Source organism: Larus michahellis, chromosome 1, assembly GCF_964199755.1.
Source record: "Larus michahellis chromosome 1, bLarMic1.1, whole genome shotgun sequence".
NCBI classification, from domain to species: domain Eukaryota; kingdom Metazoa; phylum Chordata; class Aves; order Charadriiformes; family Laridae; genus Larus; species Larus michahellis.
In genome coordinates this window covers 24,863,867-24,881,159 of record NC_133896.1, presented here as the reverse complement: position 1 = coordinate 24,881,159, position 17,293 = coordinate 24,863,867, and the positions used below count along the sequence as shown (strand labels likewise).

Genomic DNA, 17,293 nt, shown 5'->3' with positions numbered 1-17,293 from the left:
GTAAAGAGCAAAGAGGATTACTGAGAAACACCTGATTTTGCATTCTGCTGAAGGACTAAACAAAGAGGTATAACCACAGAGTAGCTGGGAGAGGGAGAGGGAGAGGGAGAGGGAGAGGGAGAGGGAAAGGGAAAGGGAAAGGGAAAGGGAAAGGGAAAGGGAAAGGGAAAGGGAAAGGGAAAGGGAAAGGGAAAGGGAAGAAAACCTCCTATGGAGTTGTTGGGGTGACAGCAGAGCTTTCTACATTAAATGCCAGAACCTATAACCTGTCTATAGGCAGCTTATTCTGATTATGAGTTCATTTACCTTCCTTAGTGTCCCCTGAAGCATCTCTCCTGAGTGAAATCATAGAATCATAGAATGTGTTGGGTTGGAAGGGACCTTTAAAAGTCATCTAGTCCAACCCCCCAAGTTGAAAGAAACTTCACTCTTGGATTGCATATATCACCATGCAGGTTTTTTTGAAGGTAGGTGTGGGATGACTCTGTCCACATTTCTAGCCGTCCTGAAGCCAAGTAGCTGCACTATGATAAAGCTGTGCTTGGACTTACTTGCCCAGTTCTGGTTTAAGTGTTACGTTAACTGGACTGACATTACACCTAAGCAATTTGAAGCTGGAATGGAATAAATTTAGGTCTATCATTAAAAACCTATTGTTAGAATCTTTGTTAAAGACTTATGCATCCTTCTATAAAGGATCATTGTTCTGAACTAGTTTATGTTTGGCACGAAAGCTGATAGACAGTACTATAATAAAAATATTAGTTAGGAAAAAGTCTCTGTGTTGGCTCTGAAAATATCCAAGAACCTACAAAGTAGGGAAGCTCTTCCATGTAAAAGAGATCTTTTAAATCTTTACCTTCTACCTGTGAATATGTCATTTAAAATATTAAAGTATTGTATTTATTTTCCACAGCATGGGTTAATGGGTTGTCTATAAAAAAGAAAAATCTATTCAGATTTGGAGGTGCATCTGTTTCTACACACAGTGAGAACTGCAAAAAAATTATAATTGTTGTATTTTAACTCTCCAATTACTATTAATCTTACAGACTTTTACGCTGTACCTGTGTTCTCCAAATGTATGCATAAAGCTGTATATTATGATTTTAATGAAAATTGATCTGCAGCTACAGAAAGTATTGTTGAACAAGCCTCCATACCACTGTACTATATGGTGGCAAACATGACACCGGATTTTCTTTCAAGGGTTACAGACAGATCCAAGGAACTATAGAGAGGCAAACCTGAAGCCCGAGAACAGGAGGAACTATTTCAAAGAATAAATACAGACTATAACAACAAGGAAGGGGTATATTGGGAAAAAGCTGACATGGTTTTTGCAAAAAAAGAAGTTGTGCCTCACAATTCTTCTGAAAATCTCCAAAGGAGTCCATAGGCACGTACACCAAGGATCTCTAGCTGACACAGTGTACTTGGATCCACAAAATGCACTTGGCAGAGCCTTGGACTTGAAGCAAAGACTCCTAAAGAAACGAAGCAGCTTCAGCGTGAGAGAGGCAGGCTTCACATGGAGGTAGGTAAAGGATAGCTAAAGACTAGGTAAAGAGATAGCAAGCAAGGAGTAGAAAAACGTATCTGTGCCTGCACTAGGGTCTGTTCTGTTCCATATCTTCATAAATTATCTGTTAAAAAGGCATAACTACTGAGTTAATGAAATGTGCTGATTACACTGCATTATTCAAGATAGTAAAGGCAAAGGCTGACAAATTGCAGAAGCAACTTCTGGTACAACCTCTTGGACAACAAAGTAACTGATGAGATTCAATGTGAATTGATTTTAGCAGAGCACAGGGTGAGAAAAAAAACAACACTAATTTTACGTACACAATAACACATAATAGGCTCGGAACTGAGTGTTACCCTTCAGTAATGAAACCTTAAGAGGCACAACAGCTCTTTCAAAATGTCAATTCAGTGGCTGACAATGATCAGAATTGAAAAATCAAATATTTGTAGTGTTTTCAAAAAGACTAGAGAACAAAATACCATCATGTCACTAAATAAATCTATGATGAACTTATATCTTGATTATTATGTAGTTCTGCATGCCCCTTTTGTCAAAAATAATATAATAAAACTAAAAGAGGCAAAGAGAAAGGGAACAAAGACAATCAAAACTATAGTAAGACCTCTGTATCACACGTGACTAAGTAGTACTCCTCAGTCTATGACCACTGAGTGAGGATACGATGGAGATACAGAATCACAAATAGCAATGACTTACAATAATAATTATGCAGCTGCACAGCTGGCCGTTAATTGGAGTGTGTTACCACACACTGCAGTTCTACGGAGCCGAGCATTCTCGGGGCAAACCCAAAGCTAATATTAAAGAAAAATAGTTCGTAGGGTAGGTGACTACTTGACAAAAAAGTTCCCCAAGTGCTAATCTTTGTATTTTATTATTTAATTAAAAAGCTCTTTGAATGTTTAAGATGAATGATCTACCTATAAGATTCCTTTTGTGTTAAATGGAAATAGAATTCTTTTATTGCATACAAACCCATTGATCCCAAAAGCTCAAAACAGCTGCTAATGTAGCTGAACAAACCTAATATCTGCAAATGTCCCTGTGGTTTACAAGCCTATAACTCTTTTACAAATAACACTTCCTTCCTGTAGTACACATGCTGCTACATGCACATATACATTCTAAATAAGATCTCCAGTTTAGGTTTGTGAATAAATTTGCATTTCTGAAGTTCAAAAGGAGGATACTCGAGTGACATGGAACATTTATTGTAACTTAATGAATCACTCGTGTAATATAGAGTGTGAAGGTATAAAAATTTGTGATTATGCAACATCAAAGATTCTAATTTCCCCAGAGAGAAAACTCAGACCTGACCTTCACTTTGTCCTTTGTTCTGTGAATATTATAACAGAGTCTTTCATAGCATGATTAAGAATGGATTTCTTTCCCAAAGTAGCTCAAGTGGAGTGCAACTGAGGCAACAGCAACCGAGCAAATTTTTGTAGCCTCTGTCACATTCAAGATGGAACCGGATGTTTATAAAGATCCTTTCTGGCCCTAAAAGCTACAAGTCTGTGCAAGAGATATTGACAAAATTCTCCATATGGGCACCTAAGCAAAAAAGAAATATTTAGTTTATATGTCCCATTTTCCTTCACTCAAGTTTCAGCACCTCACTCCCACAAAACTATGCTAGAAAAGTATTAAGATTGCCAGGTCTAACAGAACTGATCTAGGAAGTTCTGGTGAGCAACCCAGGAGTTAAGGTGAGCAATATGTCAAAAGAAACTTTTCAGTTTTAAAGAAGCTGTAATGACAAAAAGTTTCTCAGCTCCAAGACAGAAAGGGAACAGAGGCAAGGTTAGAAAGCAAACAAACTGTTACTGACACTAATTCAGCTTGTTGAAAACCTGGGTTTAAATCTTTGCTGGGCCAGATTGTCCTGCTGTGAGGACAAAAGATTTACTTACTGGGTTCCCGGTCCACTCAGTATACCACCTGATTTCTCAACCCATCAGTCTCTGGACTCATCTCTACCCTCAGCTCTACCTACAGGTCTGGTGTAGTCCTGCTTACAAGGCAAAAGAAGAAAGTTTTAAATACTTTAATATCTGTCCTTTTAGATATCCAGGGCCTACTTAAATAAGACCACCACATCATCAGGAGCTTGCAGTGTCACGTGTGCATTTCACACAGCTTCTAAAATCAAACCAGCTTTGCAGTCAGGCGGCAACAAAATTTGCTCCAGACACAGCCTTGCACAGATTTTAAACCCAGAGAAGATAAGGCATACCAGAGAAGTACCACAGTACCTCTGCCTGTGGGCGCAACCGCTGATCCTTGCACTACAAATGATTATTACTCCCATTCATTCCTCAGAAAACCCATGTACGTACTCTGAATAGCTGTTTTTGTTCCAGCACCAGTGTTAAAACGCTGTTAAAGAGACGAAGATCTCCAGTATCCTTGACACAAGGAAGACGTGAGGTTCTTAGTACAGATGTAGACACAGGTAATATGTGAATATTTATGTATTTAATTACACATACAGCTTGCTGTGTGGTGCTTGGGAATGCACACTTCCTTATGTGCTCTGCTAGCAGTTACATTACTAATGGCTGCGTTCATGCTGCTCTGCCTACGGGAATGCCTTATGACTTCCACATGTCAACACTTCCTTTGTCTAATTACAGTTCAGTAAACTGTCATGCAAGTATAACATGCACAAAATCTCTAAACCTCCTGATTGAGAAGGTAAGTTGAAGTTGCTGACCGGCTCAGGAGGACTCTGTCTTGCATTCTGTGCCTGGAGTTAATTTCAAATTTCAAAGTAGCATGGCTTATTTTCATGAAGATTAAAGCAATCTAGTATCTAGTCATATATTAACCACATGAAAATATAAAAGTTAATTCTCTGCATGAGTTAAGAGAGCTTCAATTTTTATGAAAATAAAATAGATGTTCAGTTCTGAAAATTGGGAATAAATAATTGATTCCTACAACTTCTTTTCTTCTAACAGCTTCAAAACAGAATTTTGGGGTGCCAGTCTGGAAGTTTATATTGTTTTTTAGAATAGAAAATTGCAGCACGTTTAGAAACAATTTTGTCAGTTATGATGACTTCTGAAAACTTGATCTTCAGAAAGAAAATAGCTACAAAACAATTCTACAAACTCAGTTGATTTCCTTTAACCCATTTGCTTAAACTGAAATAATCTCAATAAATGATTTAAATAGGAAAAATGCTGTGATTCAGTTTAATTTTTCCCAATTATTGCTCGTTTGCATCTTTCTTATACCTTTTTTAATATTAAATACTGCATATAAAGAAATAAAAAAAGAAATGCTTGCCTGAACATTTTGAAATGGATTCTTGTTACCGTAGGATTCGCTGAGGTACGTGAAATCATCTACGCTAAGCTGAAAAACAAAGAGAGAGATTGGTGAGAAGGAGCCACGGCGTTTCCTTTAGGTACGGACTTGCACTCGGCATTGGTGAGAGAAGGGGAATTAATGTCACATACTGTATCTTGCAGGAACAAGATGAGGTTTCTGGAATTCTGGGTAAAAACAGGTTGCAAGAGTACGGTCAGCTCCTGTGCTGAGACAACGTGTCCTTCGTGCAAAGCAGTGTCTGGATTCCACTGTGATCTACAAAGAAAAAAATTTTTATCCGTAAAATTTGCTGCAATGATGACACCGCTTCTTTCTTTAAATGTGCAGCAGCAGGTAACGATATAATCACCTTTAGATTAAGATCAGGTTTACAGTTCAGTTTACTTTCGTTCTACTCAAGAGGAAAAGAACTTGCCCGTTTATGCCCATACCACATTAACTGTGTTACAGCAGGAATGAAATTGGTCCAATCAAGGTAACTGTCTCTCTCTAATTTCTTGTTTGTGTACAACAGCACAGTTGCATCTTCCAAAAAATTAGCTACTAAGTGGAATGAAGAAGAATACGTTGAAAATCTTCAGAGAGAATTCCCAAGGTGAATCCTGTCAGACATCTCGGTGGCCAGAGAGGAGAACTCGGGCTAGACCACAAGTTATCATAAATCAGTATTTTTTCATAAACATTTTCTTAAGTAAAAGTGGCTTTTCAGTGTTATTGTAAACAATATGTTCTCTCCTAAGGTTTTCATGATGAAGGAGCTGCTCTGCAGAAGCAGCTCAGAAAAGCCACCTTTCCAGAAGCAGGAGCTCTTCTGAGCAGAGCAGCTCAAGACACCAAGAGAAGCTTACAATTCTTCTGCCAACCTGTCATTGTGAGGACTGGACAGAGAAATAACTCATCGATGTAGTTTTACTACCACCAAAACCAGTTATGGGCAAAACAAGAGGTGGCACTATCCTTTCTACATCTGAACGGGATTTTAACAGTATGCAACATGGGTCTAAAGGGATGAAATTAATTATGAAATTTTTGGTCCCAGGTGCCTTGGCTAAGGTAATATTGTCATTCTATAAAAAACAAGGAGCTTGAAGCTTATTGTCCCACCTTTCCCAAACCCACGTCAGTTGCTTAGGCCTGAGAAATAGGGTATTCCAAACTCTCTAAATTATTCTAAATACCAAGAATAGAATAAGGAGAATTGCGGTGTTCTGTAGCATCAGCTATTATACGATTGCAATTTGGTGAAGCTGAGATGCTTATTAAATTTTCTAACCCAAAGCATTTCGAAAATGCCCCTTGTACAGCAAGCTTTTATGAATAAAAACAACCTTTGCAGTCTCTTAAGATGGAGGCAGAACAGGGGTAACGAACACACAGAGGCGGTTTCAATGTTGTTTCTCAGATAAGGAAAATCTATATTTCACTTCAAGACTTCCCCGTAATTCCAACGAAGACTGCTGAGGGTGAATCGAAAGTGTCCAACTGCACCCGTAACGGCAGAGGTAAAAGCAGAGCGGTCCTGCAGTCCCAGATACCTCGCTCCCTTCAGAGTCTGGGGTTTCAGAGAGCGTTAGAGCAAACAGAACACGTGGAAGGCTCATGCCTTCAGGACAACGTGCTGCAGATGTTAAAATTAAATTCTAGTTGATCTTCTGTCTGTCGCTTTTCAAGCTTTAGAAGTAAACCTTGCTGTGCAGGAAAGAAATTTTTTCTATTTGATAGAAATTATCATTTGATATTTTCTTAGTTTTGCTCAGCACCTTCATTTCTTTGTCATTTGTGTTTCAAAACCCTTATTAATTTGTATTTATGAGGCCAAACAACTTAGAAATTGTAACAGACATGCCTCAATTTTTCAGAAAAGTCAAACCTCACGATCTCAAATATTTACGTATAATCTTCAATAATAAGATATTTGAAAACACAAAAACTCCCAAAGATCTGAAGGACTGTTCAGGAACTGACTTTCATATTGACTTTATGCATTGCGTGGCCGCACCAAAATACTAATAATATTAAAGGAAAATAAGATAGATTAGGTTAAGAGATGTTAAAAAATGGCTTCTGTGAAAGAAAATGATAGCAAATATCTTGGTATACTTATTTAAAAAACTAACTAAATAAATCTATTTCATGCCTAGTGTTAGGAAAAAAAAAGAATATTTGGACAGCTTTTGGGACTTGCAATTAAGAATAAAAGATAACAGAAAGCACATGAAACAACACAATGCTTTTTGCAGCAGCACCATAGCAAAGACTTTTGTCGTGAACTCAAAACTTCAGAAATTTAATGATCCTGTTTTAAAGCATACTTGGTTCTAAGGTTTTCCCTGTTCCTTCAAGCAGCTCTCGTTAGCTATCTAACCTTGAAGAGCACCTTTTGTGAGACTTTTTAGCTTCCAAGCAGGCAACTTTAGTAACTCCAGCATCATCGTTAGAAAAATAAATCTACATCAGTTAGCTAATAATTCTATTACAATGCAGCATTTGCCTAATACTTATTCCACCATATTACACACACATTTAATTTGCTTCTTCTAAATAGTTTGCTGAGCGCTATGCATGGCGGTAGGCGAGGCTACACCCCCTCATTGTACAGGCTGCTACTGTCAGCTGGATGCAACGATATTCCCACCACAGTTCCGGCGGGAAATGTCAGCATGTTTTACTAGCTGGTTTACCGGGAACCACAGAGTGAAATGGAGATACGCGACTGCCACAGACAGCGCATCGTGGCTAAGCTGAAAGTATGCTTCACTGAATGCAAGGAACCGGTCCATCCCTTTGACCTCTTCACCTCAAGCAGGCAGCAAGGGATCAGTGAGGGATGGCATAGGATGAAACAGGCAGAAGGCCGACACACATATTGATTGCTGCTATTGATTGCTCACGTAAAATTTTGCTTCCAAAGAGGCACAGGCCTGTGCAGTCATCTGTGTGCCCAGCACATCGGGCTTAACCTCCCCACCGCAGAGCCGTCCTGGGTCCTCAGCCGTGGGGGCTCATACCGACGAGCTCTGCTAATGTATGCGCTTTTCTGCTGGCTAAAAAGGAGGAAATGTAAAACTCAACTGCTGTCTCTTTCCTCCGATAGCCAGAAAACGGACTACAGAACGAGAAGAAAGAAAGTTCAGCTTGGTATTTTGCTTCTTGCTTGTCCCTGACTGCTCTGACATGACAACAAGTTTGAGCATACAGATTTTCCTCTGACCAGAGCTCTGTCTAGGTAGAACTGGGATTTGAACGCTTACTTATTTATGATGGAAGCAAAGATGTCAAGGTTTGTTGTATCTGGACCTCCCAGAAGGGCTACGGTAAGATAACAGGGCTTCTATCACTCTGACTTGTGAGTTTACATTCTTGCTTTGTAGCTGGCTTCTCAACTCCTTCCTACAAGTTATTCTTGTCAGTTTTCTCTTTCAGTCACCTCATGATTACAGTACAAGAAATAATATTTTCTCCTGCACAGCAGAAGCAAACAAGCTAATTAAAAAAAATGGAAATTACCTTCAAATACCACTTTTACTCGCAAAGGTCACATGTCACCATTACTACTAGTGGCAGTGGAATGAAAACTCATCATCACGGAAAAAAAATAGATCAAAAAGCTACTCAAGCCCGTTAGCACTCATTATCTCCACAGAAGTCCAATAAAATTGCAGCTAAAACAATTTTCTGTTTCCACTGTATCCTTTTCATTTCCACCTTCTTTCAGCAGATTTTTTCAGCAAATTCCCTGCAGTTTTAAGAAATCCTGCAAATTTACTATTTGGCATGAATGCCTTCTCAAAGTCACTTATAATCTGGATTTAGAATCACAGAATCATAGCATGGTTAGAGTTGGAAGGGACCTTAAAGATCATCCAGTTCCCACCCCCCTGCCATGGGCAGGGACACCTCCCACTAGACCAGGCTGCTCAAAGCCCCGTCCAGCCTGGGCCTGAAGAGATTTGCCAGAACAGGATTCATTTACCAACGTAAGCGTAACATAAATGAAGGTAGTAACATATTTTCAGTGACTGTATGCAAAAAATCATTCCTAAAACAAACACATGAGGGGGCAATCACAAAAGCTAATTTTAATGAATTTATTTCCTCAGGCTCCCTCTCTATGGAGGAAAAGAAATTCTTTTGAATATTGGTTCAAAATGGCTAAGTCAAGTTTCTTCTGTGAATCATATCCAAGAGAAACCGCTCCATCTTTACTGCTTTGAAAAGCAACCAGGAGATATTAGTTTAAAGTCTAATTTAAGATAAAGGTTAATTTTTCCATGCCGAAGTTATTTGGAGAATGTCCACTGATATATTAGTATTACTTTGTGAAAAGCAGGACACTGTGACCTACTGGGTTACTCCCATTTCTTCTTTTTCCTGAGCTTAATGGAGAAAAACTGTTGTTTGGTAGAAAGTCCTTATTTTTCTCAAAGTACAGATCTGCATTTTTCTTTCTAGAAGAAAGAGGTATTTGATTTACTAATGTCCCTGTAAGGATTTAATATCATACTTCTTTTATGCTTTGCACGCTGCATGTGTTTTTCAGCTGCAGATTTCATCTGTGTCTGACATCTAACATCATCTTTAATAGCACGATTACAGTACAATAATAATGCATAAAAGAGAGACTTTAAAGTGTTACATTTTTCTAATACAGCTGTTCTGACATATGACTTTACAAACACTGGCCAGTTCTAAAGAAGAGCAAAATGTATTGTCCTTCAACTATTCAATATCATATCCTACCAGATAAGCTGGGAGAGGGTGATGGAATAGATCAGTGAATCTGAGCTTCTGTTGATCAATGAATCACTGAAGCTTTAAACTGGAGGGACATGTTTCCACAAGGCAAATAGAAATCCTTTGATAATTGCTGCACTTCTTTAGTTACCCTTCCCAAAACTCTTAATAGTAGTTTTCAGATTTCATAAGCCTGTAGGTCACACACTGCAAACTTTGCATCACTGCAAAGTACCAAGATGTAAAGCATGGAGTAAAGGGTTAGCAAACAAAAGTTACTGTTTCTTTATTTTATAAAATAACATAAGTCTCCTTTCCCATTGCTTCATTGACTTTCACCAGAACTAATTTCTGCCCCACACGAACCTCATCTTTCAAAAATGCGAAGGTCACGGTAAGAGGAACAATTCTTCCAGAAAATGTTCTATTCCTGGAAACATGATACTGGTTTAATCAGTCCACTATCCTGATTCTTCTTGCTCTAGATCTGTATAAGCCTGAACAAACTGCAGTAGAGCAAGTTGTTAATTACATCTTGGTGGAAAGTTTGCTGTTATGACCACCTTGGATTAACTGATAAGATTTTGCTTATATTGACAACAGGCGTGTTATTTACGTAAACTAGGAAGTAGGACAAAGGAAGCACTGATTTTTGCTTAGACTCTTAGGAGCATTTTTATCCTAAGAACAACTCTTTGCGATGTTTACTTTGCTTTTAAATACAGGTTAGTACTCATACATATGCCTGTGTTGTGTAAAGGTGAACAGATTAAGTATTTTGAATATAAAAAAGCCATGATGTTGAGACATCCGTTTATTTCTTTCAGGTTAAAAAAAAAAAAAAAAAAAAAAATTAAAATTACCTGATCAAACTTTATCAGACTTTGCAGATTCCTATACATTGTGGGTCCCCAGGGACCAGAGGTTCCATTTCTGGAAATGCTTAAGAGATGAGCAGACATATGTCAAAGCTGGTATTAATTACTGCTGGGAAAAGGATGCAGCGTCCAGGATACATACGAAAGAAACACAACCAACACCTCCTACACATCAGTTTTCTGTGGCCCTCAGCGTTACAGCATCACATAGGAAAAACCAGAAAAGTAGCATGCTTCTCTATATGGCACTGTATCTGGAGAAATATCTCCTGAACAACTGAATCAATCATTCCTAATGTTTATAAAAATTCTGAATCCTCCTATTGCTGCCTTGATATTACCACATTGAGAAGCAACTGAAAAAAAGAAAAAAAAAATATTAACAAGATTTAGCTCTCAGATTTTTAATAATTTTAATAAATTTGCCTAAAGACAAAGGATTTACACTAGGATAAATGATAGCAGAATTTAGTCCGATTCTTTTACTAGCGAGATAATGCACTTAATTTGAGTGTCTCAAATATGTTGAAGAATGGCTCAAAGCCTCATGAAAGGTCGAGTGAATCCAGCGCAACCAGCTGAAAGGATAATTACCTCCCAAGAAACCATTGGTTTCGTTTCTTTCCCAGTTTACAGAAGAGTAAATCACAAGTTAACACTTTGGGAATTCACATAAATCACAAGTAACACTCTGGGAATTCACAAAGCAATAAAAATACAAAAGAATCAAATCCCATGAGTTCAGACCTGACAAGAGTTGATGACCAAAGGAGTTCAGAAGCACAACTCCCCCTGCCCAGGCACACACAGCTTGGTCGCGCCAGCAAAGGGACCCAACAGGAATCCCCGTCACCGCAGCCCCTTCCGCAGCTCCTTACAGCAAAAGCGAGGGTCATCCTGTGCACCAAGGTTATGTCGTGGTACAGGAAAGCATTTTATGGTTATGAAGTCACCCAGCTGGATTGTGACAAATTCAAAATACTGTTGGTGTTATGGTTTATTTGCATTAGAGAAATGAGATCAGGCTGAGATCAGGCCTGTTGACCTAGGTATAACACATATGTGTTTGCTGAGAGTACGAGATGAACTCCCCACGAGAGGGTTTACAATTCAGACAAACCAGGTTAAGAATGTGGAGGATTTAGGAATTAGGAGAGAGTCAAGTGATTTACTCGGGCCAAAACACGCCTTAGGCAAACATAGAGTACAGCAGATCCGTTGTCGCCTTCCTACCCAAAGCAGGACTTTGCCCTTACTCCATCCATTCAGTCCTGTGATCCCATAAGCCCCTCAGGAGTCTTTTCATACAAATCTCTGACACCAGCTTACTGTATTTTGGGGCAGTACTTCCTAGACAACACCAACGTGCATGCCCTGCAGAGGCAGCCGTGTGAATAAGCGGCGCAGAGTCCGCTGTCAGCTTTGCATATCCAGTACCCCACCGGAAGCCACTGCATTGCCCAAGCTGCTGTATTTCTGGAAATCCCAAGTAATTATATAAAATCCTTAAAGTCTGCATGAGTAAAATTCCTGGTTGGAAAAAAAAAGAGGTCTATATCTGGCTCTTTCAAGACAGGTTCAAAATCTTATTTCATAAGTATATGCAAACCCCTGAATTCCACGTGTCTTTTCGCGTCTGTCAAGTCTCTGTAGCTGTTTCTAACAACTGGTGTTCATGCGTATAGCAGTGTTAAAAAACCTGCATTAAAAAGAACATTAAAGTGAAAAAATCAGGATCCAGGAGTTAGGAAATGCGAGGATTAAGGTTGCCCACACAGTTTTTGGTCAGGTCCTTTTTGTGAGACTGCCTTATGTTGTGCCTTTAAGTCGTGACAACTCTAACAGTGGAGTTCAAGGTTGCCTTAGGGTGAATAAAGCCTATTTACTTCAGACTTGAAGAATATGGGTTCTATTTACTTCTTACTGCCCATCTCAGAACACTAAAATTATAAACAAAAATGGGTAAATTAATCTGTTAGGCTGTTCGACTGCCTAGGGCCAAATTTATTTATTGGGTAATTTTATTGTCTAGAGGTTATTTACCACAACCGATGATATACAATATACTCTGCACACAAACACAGAGCAACAGCATAAGCAGAGATACCTTTTCATTAGATTTCTTACCTCTGAGTTGACCAAAGCAGCATCGGTACATGGTCCGCCGAGAGAGACGTTTGGAAGAGCAGGGCGAGGGCACAGAGCAGCGGGGCTGGAGCCGCAGCGCACAGCTGCGTCATGACTCCGGGCAAGTTCATACGGAACTGGCCAGCTGCAGAGGAAAGTCCCAGCGTACCCACGGCTGCACTTTCCGGTTCAGTTGCAGCTATCCGGATTCAGCCGGGCTGCTGGGTGAGGTTGCTCTGTAACGACAGCGGGGGATTTCCAAAACACGGACTTCCTTAGCTTGAAGTCAGGAGTTATACGTATTTTTTTTAATAACTTTCAGTTTGGTGATTTAAGCAGCTCATAAAACTCTCCGCAGCATAAGCACAGGCAGATTCCTCTGACTTTCTAGGACAACGGAGAGTTATGAAGTCCAAACTCCTGTCCTACTGTTCTCTAACTCCCTGATAACTGCAGGCTGATAACAGAGTTGCTCAATTTTAAAATGGAGTTTATAGAAAAGTTTTCTGTACTGCACAAAATGTATTCTGCAGAACTTTTATCTTCTTCCCCTGCTACATATTACCACGTCCCTCAGCTTAGCTCTTTCACATGTATTGAGAGCTGGTGTCACACATTCGGGTGTTGACAGGTTTGAAATCTGCAGTAAATCTATCTATTGCAGATTCCAGCAAGAAGGAAGAGAGTGAGAAAATGGTACTTTTGGACCGTATCCACTGAAACATGGAATTGTTCAGCTGCCTTTGGCACGGAGCGAAGCTGTCCCAAAAAAATGAAAAATATCAAAAGTCAGGAGCAAACGATAATCGCTTCAGAACCTGACACGACTCCAGTGCTTCACAAGCCTCATGCAGGATGAAAATAGTCATAGATAATTTCACCATGCTGAGAGGCAAATTCCTCCAGCATACTTCTCTGCTCCTGCCAAGCGCTGAGCTGTTTCTGCACCTTGTGACTGCGTTAGGCAGCAGCAGTCACTCAACACGTGGTCGGCACAGGGCACGGATGCCTCTTCACAATCACATGTTAGGGAAAATACGGGGGGGGGGGGGGGAAGTTAGCTATGTTAAAACAAGTTGTGATAAGGGGAAAATAAGGAAGCGCAGCGACAATTGTAAGAGAAGATATAAACAAGTGCACGCACTTCTGAATCTGAGCACACGGAGCTTGATTAATTAAATCCATTTGCCTTAACTCACAGCATACCGTTAGAGTGCTATGGCTTAATATAAGGCAATTTGTTCATCGCTTCAATCTGAAATCAGATGTGTGAGACAAAAATAGTAATTTTGAGGGAAGTAATAAACCCAGTCATCTACATGTTCCTTTTCTTCTCTGTGTTATCTTTACACAACACCGAAGTTAACCCTTTAATTGCTCTTTTTCCTCTTCTCCTCAGAGCCATATTGTAAATCTTTCATATCCCTTTTCGCAAGCCGCTGTTTGTTTGGCTGTTTGAGGGAGCGTACAAGTAAGACAGCAATCCGGAGCACAAAGACAGGGGTGGAACTGGGATGCCCTAGGGAGATTTTAGTTTGAGTTGGAATAGTTCAGTCAACACAAGCAAAATACTTTGTAATTCTCGAAGTGGCTGACTTTTCCATGGTAGGACGTGAGAGATCTGGTTTCTCACATAACTGTCCAGAATACGCTTGCCACTTTTTGTGTGCACCTCCTACCCGCAAAGCCAATCGACTGTAATTCTTCCTGTGTGCTTACGATTAACCTTCATACAAGAAACAAAGACGAACCCAAGGTCAGCATTATGTAAATCAAGAGTGCACACTGTGGTTGCCACAGAATACTAAAGGAATCACAGAATTTCCAGTAAAATTTTCAATTTTGCAGAAGCTGCTAGATTAGCATTGCAGTTGCCAGCCTAGCGAAATAGCACGTTACTACTACTTTTATTCCACTAAGCGCACGCCTTCTCAGATTGTGATTCCTTTCATTCTTTAGCTCGCACAATGCAGAGATCCTTGCTTTGTGAAACAGAGCAAGAAAGTAGCGGATCTTGCTGTTCTTCTAACATGAACCAATGGAGAGTAGGTTCTAGTGGGTCTCCTCCATTACTAATACAGCTGGTAAACATGGCCAACACTGCCAGGATTTCCACACCAGAAGAAAGCCTCAACAATCTGATCTGAATGCATGGAAATCAAGACCAACAAACATATAGTGTTGTACAAATATGTGTTGTAACCTGACAGGAACCTCACCACAAGGGCAAATGACTCAATTCTAAATTTTTTGATAATTCTATACTTTTTAAATATGTGATTAGCACTCAACTCTATTATTACAGAGCATTTTCTTAGGGCTAAAGCATTTACACCGCTTCAGAAATTCCACTGCTGGCTTTTGCAACTTCTTTTATGAGTTCCTACTCAAACACTGGCACCCTGGACGAAAAGCCGAAGTCGTGTAAGAGATTCCTGGCTTCTTGCACCCGAAATGGCTGACTTAAGGTACGTTAATGAAACAACAGAGAAGCTAAAACAAGGGAGAGAATTATGAAAGAAAGGTATATTTTCCCTGTCTCTTTCCATCTGGTAATATCTCAAAAACTGGATTATCCCTTGGTTTGAGAGAGATCTTTTGGAGGGTGTTTGCACATGGTAACCACATCACACACAAGTGAGATGGAGCACGATTGGTGGGTACGCTCTCCACGTTCTGCCTTATAGAAACAGTCTTAAAACTTTTTGAAACAAAACCAGATTGTTTTCTCTCAGGTTACCATATTACTTATGCACAAACTTTTAACTGAAAACAAACTGAATTTTCCTTTTTTTTTTTTTTTCCACCACAGTTTGGGAACAACTGAAGTGAAGAAAGCTTTGGAAAAAAGGAATGAGAAGAACCTATTGAGTGGGATTTTAATTTGCCTCCCTCAGTAAATTTGGCTTATAAATGCGTCTGCATATATTTTCTCCTTTTTCTTTTTTTTTCTTCACTCCTAAATATAAAGATTTTTTGCCAAACGATAAGAAAAAATATACCTATTGCAAGAAGCTTTTTCAAAAAGATTCCTTTCTTTCATTTGATTAAAATGAGATGAGATCACAGTGGGTTTTTATCTGTGAGCAGGAACCTAAAAGCACTTCTGATTGATGTCTGTTGGTATACACAAAAGCACACACAGTTTACTGTCGCATCTTCCGTCGGGCTTTTTCCTTGAAAACCCACAGGTGACCCTGAGGCCAGATTTAGAACTGCCTGCACATGAAGACTTTTTTGAATCCAACACAAATTCAAAATACTGAAACTCAGATTACCGTGAAATCATTATGAAACTGCAATGAAGAAAAAAATACCATGCCCCATAAGCATGTGTCTCCACTTAGCTAAAATAATTTTGTTAAGAGAAGCTATAATATTGACATACCTCGTATTTACATTCTGCTCCTACCCATTTCCCTGGATGTATACACGCTTTCTTTTACAATTGGATGCCTACCACATATCCTATATATTATTCCGTCAAAGTTGAAATAAAGGACTCATAAAAAATAATTGGAGAGAAAAGGCCAAGATGATGGAGGCTTAATTTCTTTTGCTTATGAATCCTTTTCTTAAAAAAAAAAAAAATCCTCTCAAGTTCAGAATTCTAGACTCCCGATGTAAAAAAAATTGAGTAAGTGTGAATGCCAGATTTGTGTGGGATGAAGGTAAATTTAGGACTGTAAGTCAGGCTAAAAGGGATGACTGTTGTATCAAGGACAATTTACCGTGCAAGATAAGCCAGAAGAACTATCTATAGATAGGTGACAGAAATAAGTGCCATCCATTCTGCATGCAAATTTGATCATTGAGCAATAGGTTTGGGAGCTAACATGGTACTACAGCAGCATGTTAAAGAACCTCTTCCCCCAGCTCAGGTAATAGACATATTCAAATTTAGGCTCTTCAGAAAAAAAAATAATAATTAAAACAAACCAAGATTTGGATTTTTTTTTTTTTAATCTCAGTTACTATCAGTATCATTTACTATTGAAAAAGTATTTTCCATATGCCAAATAATGGTCAGCAACTACTTTGCTACCCTCACATATTCAATTTATAATCCCATTTTATCACATTTTACAATCATTTTATTACCTAAGAAGGGAACTAATGCTTTATCCATTGGGACAACTCTTGCGGGTAAGGAGGTGGAGGGAACAATTACTCCGAGTTCTTCTTCCTTTGAGACATAAATTGGGAAATTTAGATCCTGGAAAAAGCATGGACTTTCCTCTTGGGAGTGGAGAGGCAAAATGCATGCGTTTCTTTGCCAAATTAACATATTATCCACTTGTGCATGCGGGAAGAAAGCTGGAACTTTTCCCACTGGAAATGGATTACCAGTGGTGTCGGAGATGGGTAGAAGGCAAATTTTGCTTCGTGCTTGAAGAGTCCTGCTCACAAGAGAGTCCTGTGAGGTAACACCTGCAGATGGTAATTGGCCACATGTCTCTGCTAGTGCAGAAGGAGAAATACAAGCCATAAGGACCAATCCCCTTTTCCTGGCAGTGCATATCCACATCTGGGAAAGAGCTGAGGCAAACCCAGCATGTCTCACCAGTATTTCAGAAGCGTGGATTCCCCATGGTCTCAACCTCTAAGCTACGGTTTAAGAGACTATATAAGCCTATCGCTTTATCCGTTTCTCAGAAGT

At 39.3% G+C, this 17,293-nt stretch overlaps 1 protein-coding gene across 1 annotated transcript in view; it reads right to left on the bottom strand.

The window, feature by feature from the left end:
* Positions 1 to 13,205, bottom strand: part of ATP6AP1 (ATPase H+ transporting accessory protein 1) — a 57,927-nt gene extending 44,722 nt beyond the window's left edge. Inside the window, exons 1-3 of the mRNA XM_074596245.1 lie at positions 12,634 to 13,205; positions 5,023 to 5,149; positions 4,850 to 4,918 (exon numbers count right to left, since the gene is read on the bottom strand). Coding sequence (XP_074452346.1) covers positions 4,850 to 4,918; positions 5,023 to 5,149; positions 12,634 to 12,764 — 327 coding nt within the window. The 5' untranslated portion in view covers positions 12,765 to 13,205. The remainder of the gene's footprint in view (positions 1 to 4,849; positions 4,919 to 5,022; positions 5,150 to 12,633) is intronic.
* Between the last annotated feature and the right edge of the window lie 4,088 nt (positions 13,206 to 17,293).